The 8,454-nt window shown below is 47.5% G+C and overlaps 1 protein-coding gene across 1 annotated transcript in view; it reads right to left on the bottom strand.

Annotated features, from left to right (window-relative positions):
- Positions 1 to 177: 177 nt before the first annotated feature.
- calm1b (calmodulin 1b) overlaps positions 178 to 8,454 on the bottom strand; it is a 10,292-nt gene continuing 2,015 nt past the window's right edge. Inside the window, exons 2-6 of the mRNA XM_017409196.3 lie at positions 6,064 to 6,094; positions 5,167 to 5,310; positions 1,863 to 1,969; positions 1,095 to 1,230; positions 178 to 538 (exon numbers count right to left, since the gene is read on the bottom strand). Coding sequence (XP_017264685.1) covers positions 510 to 538; positions 1,095 to 1,230; positions 1,863 to 1,969; positions 5,167 to 5,310; positions 6,064 to 6,094 — 447 coding nt within the window. The 3' untranslated portion in view covers positions 178 to 509. The remainder of the gene's footprint in view (positions 539 to 1,094; positions 1,231 to 1,862; positions 1,970 to 5,166; positions 5,311 to 6,063; positions 6,095 to 8,454) is intronic.

Raw genomic sequence — 8,454 nt, 5'->3', positions numbered from 1 at the left:
GTTGGTGGTGGTGGTGGGGGGGGGGTGTTAGTGCTCCGGTCTCGAGCTGCATGCATGAAGAACAGAAAACGGAGAGAAAGAAGAGATAGCGAGCCCCAGACATTTACCACTAGCAAATGGAACTGGAAGGAGTTCGGCCAAATGCTTTTAGTCTGAAGGTTACAGGGATAGTTGTTGTTGTTATCTTTTTTTTTTTGTTTTTCTGTTTTACTCATCAGGGTACTGATGCTAAACTGATCTTCAGGAGGGAGGGAAGAAGGGAGAGGGGCGGGAAACGGAATCACTAACCATCGTTTTTCATGCAGACATTTTTTGTACATTTTTATATATTTTTTTTTTTTTCCTGTGTGGACAGAAGGATATTTTATTTCAACATTCAATTATTTTCTATACAGAAACAGTATGAATAAATGAACATCTTTTTAAGAGGTAAGTAAAACATTGTTTTTGTTTTTTTTTTCCTTTTTTATTCTTTTCTTCTAAGAGGGGCAGGATGGGGCAGGCGAGCTTCACTTTGCAGTCATCATCTGTACAAACTCTGCAGAGACACAGAGACAGAGAGGACAATCAGGTCATCAGGTTTAACCGCAGCCTGTTGCCAGTCAGAGCACTCACCTGCTAAATTGTTAAATGCTTTATTAATTTTTTAATCAACTTGAGCAGGTTCAGAACACACATCCTAATTACTGTCCCTCTTTGCCGAACAGCTTCCAGGTTCATCTCATTAAACCCGTTTGATTAAAAACCCCCGTGATGCCCGCACAAGCTAAAACAATAAAAACAGCCTTTTTACTGTCTGTAGATACAATGAGGATGTAAAACACTTAAAGAGTGTTTGTGATCCATCAACAGCTTTCTAGAAAAATCAGGCATTTCTATGTGCCGAGGGGACGGGGACAAAGAGGACCGAAGACTTTTCTGTTTCAGCAGCTCTTATTCTCCAGCTCCGAGTAACGAACCCGGGCTGCGTACAGAACGTGACCCTCGGAGGAACACGGCGAGGCGTTTTAACTCTCTCCCTCTGGCTTCAGAGAAGCTCCCACTCCAAACAAGGAAGTAAAGCTAGTCGAGCTCCGTGGGGGGCATGTGTTTACCTTCGTAGTTGACCTGTCCGTCTCCGTCGATGTCTGCTTCTCTGATCATCTCGTCCACCTCCTCGTCCGTTAGCTTCTCTCCCAGGTTCGTCATGACGTGACGGAGCTCTGCGGCACTGATGTAGCCGTTTCCGTCCTGGAACCAGGAGGGGTTTGAATGAGTGAAACGGTGGAAAAAGCCCATCTTATTCGTCTCAACTTTATGAAATTTATTTTTTAATAAACAGGTGCCTAAATGTTTATCAAAAACAAGGAACTGTTTTCTTATCTCAAATATATTGATATTATCAGCTGTGACGTGTCAGCTGAGGGTGGGGGGGGGACCATCTAATTGCCAAATAAACATTTTAAAAATGCAATTATGCGGATAAGGAGTTTCCATGTATTTTGTAGCTCTAAGTCAAACTACAACTAAACAGTCAACAATTTAAATTCAAATAAGTGACTGCGAATGATTCAAAATGGCGTATGGATAGATTTTTAAAACCCTGCTTTGAACAACTCAAACAGAAACTGTGTTCATCGTCTTTATTAGTCATCATTATTTCCCCAAACAATGCTTCTAATAGCATTAAGCAGGTTTTATGTCTTTATTAGTTTGAAAATGACTGATTCTGAATGCATTGCTCGTTTTATGGGGGTTGAAACAAATGCTCTTTAATGAGGAAAAGTCGTTCCCGACGAGACACAAACCGCCTGTCCGACTGGGTTTGTTTGCAGAGGTTGGTGTGTAATTTCTTTATGACGCGTGTGAAGTCTTAGTTTTACCTTGTCGAATACTCGGAAAGCCTCGCGGATCTCCTCCTCGCTGTCTGTGTCCTTCATTTTTCTGGCCATCATGGTCAGGAATTCAGGGAAGTCGATGGTTCCGTTACCTGAGAGAGAGAGAGAAAGAGAGAGGGGGGGAGGTGATCGATGAGGCACGATTGAGCACTAAAAGAAAGCGCAATCACTTTAAAAGCTAACTCTGAAAGGCAGAGATGACAGAAACCAGCATTTAGCTGATGAGACGTTTGACAGCAACGTTTCATGATGATCAGGATGACAGTTTTGTTCCTCCTGACTTCAAGGCAGCAACTTGAGACTGAGTGATGACTGCGAGGGGAGGAGCCTTCAAACCTTTTTAGTACCCCCCCTCGTTCCTGTGAGAAACACAGCGGCTGCAGGCTGAGAGGAGTGAGTGTGTGTGTGTGTGTTCCTCAGGGAAGCCCTGGGAAAATCATACACATTATACGTACAGCAGCAGGACCGCAGAGAGAAGAACCTCATGGCCAGTCATCCATAATGTAGACATTTAGTTTACAGCACAGCTCGGCCTTTAAGGGCCCTGAATGAATCACAAGCTCCTCTTTTCTGGTGGCCCAGAGAGAAAATGGAAGCTGGAGGGGAAAGAACAGGGAGGAGGAGGAGGAGGAGGGGGATGATAGGGCACTTCAAACCAGATGCTCCATCCCTCTTGTCCACAGAAATTCATCCTTGAATCCTTCTTTTTGTCCTCATTTCCTGCCTGGGCTCCACTCGCAGGAGGTGGGGGGCGTCGCGCACGTCGCGCTGATGGCGGCTGCTGCTGCGCTTGTAGCTCCGTGAGCAGGTGCTGTAGGATCGATATCCATGTAGCTGTTGTCACAACAGGATTAAGGGAGGATCAGACCTTCTTTACGGTGGAAGGATCTGAGAGGCTGCTCACCTGCTCCTCTCTGAAAGGGACGACAGGACGGAGGGGTGGGCTGGGTGTGTGGGGGGGGCTCTGGTTATGGAGAGCCGGCCGTGTGGAAGCGCGTTTACGTGAACAAATGTCAAGAAAAGCGTAGTCTTAGAAAACGGGTCAGGGACACCAAGGGGTGAAAGCCCTGTGAGGATTAGCCCTGCGGTGGGATTGCGGGCAGATTAACCAATGAGAGAGCGCGCCTTAGAAATACAGATAAAGAGCCGACGGGACAGTGGATGTGTGTGGAACAAAAAAAAAGGGATGCGGTGATGTGATGGGGCAGATGGCGATCTCATGGCCAGAGGTAACAATCTAAGGAGCCGTTATCTAATGCAGAAACATCCAGCAGCATCGACAAAACACATGCTGCCACTGGGAGGGGAAAAAAAAAAAAACAATCCTAAAGGAGGGGGGGGAGGGGTTAACGCTCGACTGAGGTCCGTGTGAGTAGAAGAAAAATAAATAAATAAATAAAAGAAAGAGGGCGGAAGGAAGTGAGTGGGCGGCAGAGAGGGAGATGTGAAGAGGAGAGAATGTAAGGAGCGAACCGAGTGGGAGATGGTGCGATCGCACATAAGAGGCGCTGACGTAAACTATAGACGGCTGAAGCGTTTCGGCGCACTCGTACGTGCGGTCATCGCTTTATTCCCACATCATAACCTCCGTCCTGGAGCTCAGGGAGAGGAGAAGGGTTGTGTAATGATGGGTGATGTGGTGGAGGATGGATGTAGTTTCATCTCGTCTTACATTAGTGTCAGGGATGAAAACAAAACCAAAAAAAAAAAAAAAACCTCTTGCATCGTGTGTGAAGAGCAGGAATCTGTGATAAATTCCAGCCTGGCTCAAGGATTTCTTTCAGCAGCTTTCTGTCTGCCCTCCGTCCCCTCCTGCATCCATTTTAATTCTTTGCTCCAGCGTCCTTGTTTGGTAAATAAAGCTGATTTTCAACGGGCCAGCTGACATCCAATGGCTGCTGATGTGGGTACTGGATGTGCGGAGCACAGAGAGGTCTTATGTAACCACTTTTATTTTCCATTACTAGCTTCATTGCTGTCTGACCTAGATTGCATCAGCCAAGGGAGGCAGAGGCAGAACAAGGGGATGTTAGCGATGGTGTGTGTGTGCGCGTGTGTGGTGGCAGTGAGGATGGGGAGAAGATCTTTCAATAAAGGGGCAGCCAAACTGTGGTGCAATTGATTTCTACTGATCAATGTGGTCCCATTACGAAATCCTATAAGCTGACAGAGCAGCACCGAGGTACAGGTTCATCTGACAGCTAACATCCTCTGCTGCCCAAGGACAATGAGTCTGTGTGCAACTTTGTGGCTTCAACTTCTCTTTCTCTGAGGCAACAAGAAGCACTGGAGACAGTGTAAACAGGAGCGAATAACGGGCGCTCAGCAGCGCCAGCAGCACTGAGTCTTTGACACAAGGCTTGTTGTGAAACCTCCACCTGCTCATCCATAGCTCTGTCAACAATGATGGAGCCGAACACACACACACACACACACGCTGACTGAACTGCTGACACAGGAGGATACGTCATCTGACGAGAGCACCGGCCAGCCGAACGCGCAGTTGGCTGGGACAGTTGGTGAACAGTTGGCAGAAAGAAAATGGAGGGAGATGGGCAACGACACCGCTGATGTGTTTAGAGATGGGACAATAATGGATGCTCCAGCTAATCCCCTGTGTGACTGTAACGGGGGCTTTAACACCAAAGTCATGCAATGGCATAAAATCAGGGTCATAATCCCTCCCACCACACACACACACACACACAAAAACAACAGAAGTAAATTCTTAAACCTCCTCCTCCTGTGCTTTGTCAAGAAAATCAGGTTATGCTTGTTTTTATTTAAGTCCTGTATTTGCTGGTCATTTTGCTGATTAAAAACGGGGCGTTACAGGAGAGGATCATATTAACCTAAATATTAAAACCCTTAACCACCCCCCCTCCCCTTGTAAAATGTGAGTAATTTAATGTAATCAGAGGAGCGCACACACGCGTGTTTCCACTGACACATTTTTGGTCCTCTTCGAACAACACAGTGCACAGAAAACTCAGTAAAGCCTTACAGGTGTGTGTGTGTGTGTGGGGGGTAAATCTTTTTTTAGGTGCGTCATGGACATGGAGGATTCAGAGTTGATTTTCAAATGTCAAAAATCTACTCTGTTAACGTTATTCTGTCCTTCCACTTGAATTAGTTGCTGCACGGTGCCGTTTGTCCCAGTAGAGTTACCGTAGCTTACTGTAGTAAAAACATGGTGCAGTTAAGCTGTTTTCACATCGTTTTCGTTTTTTTTTTTTTTTACGTCTGTAAGTAACAGCTGAAGTTATCGTAACGTGACTAATTGACTGACCGTCAGCGTCCACCTCATTGATCATGTCCTGCAACTCGGCCTCTGTGGGGTTCTGGCCCAGCGACCTCATGACGGTGCCCAGCTCTTTGGTGGTGATGGTTCCGTCGCCATCCTTGTCAAATAAGGAGAAAGCCTCCTTGAACTCTGCGGGGGAGAAAGGAGTAAGGAGAAGAGCGGCGTTAGACTGCTGCCGTGCGACCACACAGACGAGTTATACCAAGGCACTGCAGGGCTAATCGATTTCTGCTGGCAATGTGACCGCACAGGGGGCAGGGTGAATTTGTTAAGGTCTGTCTGGATAAAAGGTGGCTCTGACACCTTGTAGGAGTCAGAACAACAGAGCTGGGGAAAAAAAGCCAACTTGATATTTATTTTTCCAGCAGGATTCTGTGCAACAAAATGAGTGCTAACTTTGGGGTCTTAGCACAAGCTAATTACTCACAGAGGGGCTGTTGACTGAGAGGAAACAGGAGCTTCCAGTTTTAGAACAAAGCCCACATCATTTCTTTATATAACAAACAGAAAGGTGCCTGTGTGATTGGAACGGCTCCCAAACTTGGCTGGAAAACTGGGTGTTTATTGTGGCTTTGTAGGTTTCAGCCCTGACTCATGATCGCTGCGAATACTTCATCCCCTTATGTCCTGCTCATTTTGAAAAGCTAATGATCTGCTGAGGGAGGGGGGTGGGGTGGGTGGGCTGCCAAATCCTTCAATGTTCAGTTTCACTTCATGCCACTTGCCAGAAAATGGCTAATGAGGAGCGTTATCTTACACAACTGCAAAACTTTATTGAATAATGCTGGATGGAACTAATCCATGGCCAGCCAGGAAACAATCGCACAAAGAGCAAAGGTTAGGACTGATTACAGGGAAGGGGGAGTGGAGGGGGGTTATTACCTGCAATCTGCTCCTCTGTTAGTTGGTCAGCCTGTAATTGGAAAAAAGAGAGAGACAGAACAAACCAGTTACTCAACAAATCTACTTCCAAAATGTTGCAGTGTTTCATCATCACATTCCTGACTGAAGTCCCTCCCCAGCACCCTGCTCCACACCGACTGCAGTTTTCAGGACAGCAAAACCGTCCCAAGACCACACTCCAAGCTAACGTCTTCACTGCAGAGTCTCACCCAAGTCAGCTGAGGCTGCATTGGCTCTGTCGTGTCTCCTCTCCAGTTTGCCATAAAGCAATAAATGAGGCTGGAAATCTTATCATATTCGGCGGAACATGAAGGCAGGGATTATCCGATGGGTTCAGGGTTCGTTTACTAGGCTGCGAGAAGGATAATGAGCCTCGCTGAAGGCAGGGCGTGAACTTCGCCCCTTTAGTTCAGGCTCAAACCAAAAGCAGACTCCGTCATACAAGAAACCGGTGAGAGAAAAATGGGCGAGGGGCTGTTTCCAGACCATGGTGAGTATTTAGGCTAAACACAGCTTTAAATGGCTTGGAAGCGAGGATCTACGCCTCCCTAAAGAAATGAGGGTTTCACTTTAAACCAACAACTTTAGCTGTAAAGTGTGAATACAGAGCTACTGGTGCAAATAACTCCCTTCCCAGTCTTACATAAAAAAAGGTATTTTTATTATCATTGTTAACAGAATGCTCTGACATCATTGTACTTGGCAGCAAACCGGGAACACACACACACACACACATTCCATAACGGCAATCTTCCTCCACACCAATATATTCCATCTCCATGTTTCCTGTGAATTAGTCAGATTTGTGCTCCGATGTGACCTCGCCCTCCCTCCACTTCAGCCCATCATCATCATATTTGTGTGTTGGCAAGAAGAAAACTTATCCCTAAATGATGTGTCTGTTAAAGTCCATGTTTGGGAGGTGGGGTGGGGTGGGGTGGGGGCATTACATTTGGTAAAATGAAGCAAGCAAATTGAATTTGTTGCATAAGAACTAGATTAGTTCAAACTGAATTGACATTTAGCAGACGACCACGTGACAACACTGCGAGCTGACCAGTTTTAATATTGTTATATTTAATAACGGATGAGCCTTTTCTCCTCGTGGCTCGGATCAATTCGGGGTGGGAGGGGGTGAAGGCTGTTCGTGGAAAGCGTAGACGGCCTGAACCCCACACGACGGAGGCTGCTCGTCCTTGCTTCTCCCTGGGAACAGCCTCGCTGATGCAGAAATTTTGGATCGGCTCCAACGAAACTGGTGCACGTTTTTTCACCTCTCCTCAGTCACCCGCTCTGTCCTGCTGTGTCACTCCTGCCTCCTTTAGCCCCCCGCCCCCCGGCCGCCACCGCCGCCTCTCAGAGTGGACAGGGTGTGGAGTTTGGTGACTCAGTGCTATGGATCCTCGCCTGGCTGTGACCCAAGCTGCTCGGGCCTTCTGGTGCTGCCTGTGTTTTATGTTCCCCCCCCCCCCTCTCTTCTTGTCTCCTCGGACTTCAGAGCTTTCCTCTCTGTGTGACTCCCTTTCCTCTCTGAATACATGGCATGCCGCTGAGAGAAACCTCCCCGTGATTCACCAGGGGCAGAGCTGCTCTATGCAAGGCTCTGAGTCTTAGAAAACAGCTTGTAGGAGTGCCTATGCATGTGGAAGGAGGGTGTTTATTTATCTACCCCGACATGAGTTGCCTGGACCGCAGCCCTTTATACTTCAAGCTGGACTTTAAGAGGCAGTGGGGGACAGTCTTCGCCCCTCCCCTGTCCACATAAGGTGGAATTATATGGGAGAACCTGAATGAAAGTGAACTCCCAACACGTCCAGTAAGGCTTCGTTAAAGTTTAACGGGTTGTTTTTATGTTGTTTCCCTGCAGTATCTCCATAGTGACTGTGCAAGAAGCAGCTGTCACTCTGACAGATGGGTGTGACACACTCACGCGATCACACAACCTAGCACAACGACACAAAGACACACTGTCAGTGTGAGTGTGACACGCTCCCCTTGTCCGACGAGCCGAGCCTGCCTCGTCTAGTTTGGACAAAAGACGGACGAGGCCCACGGAGAGGCGGGGGTGGGTGTAAACAACAGCACGCTGCCGACACGACGGGGCCGGCTCGCCATATGGCCGGTGACCGGGCGCTTCTTCCTCCACTGCCGCAGACAGGACGCAGTGAGGTGTTGCCATGAATTATTCACCGGAGCGGATCAGATGCACCTCAAGTTACTAAACATGCATCGGCAAACAAGAGGGGAACAGGATAGGGCCTCAGATCGGTCCTACTTATTCGATACTTCCAATTCAATAAGGGAGGTGTGTGTGTGTGTGTGTGGGGGGGGGGGGGGTGGTTGCTCATTGTTCGAATTCTGTCAACATGA

This window comes from Kryptolebias marmoratus, linkage group LG19 (genome assembly GCF_001649575.2).
Source record: "Kryptolebias marmoratus isolate JLee-2015 linkage group LG19, ASM164957v2, whole genome shotgun sequence".
Lineage (NCBI taxonomy): Eukaryota > Metazoa > Chordata > Actinopteri > Cyprinodontiformes > Rivulidae > Kryptolebias > Kryptolebias marmoratus.
This window is presented reverse-complemented; position numbering and strand designations above follow the sequence as displayed.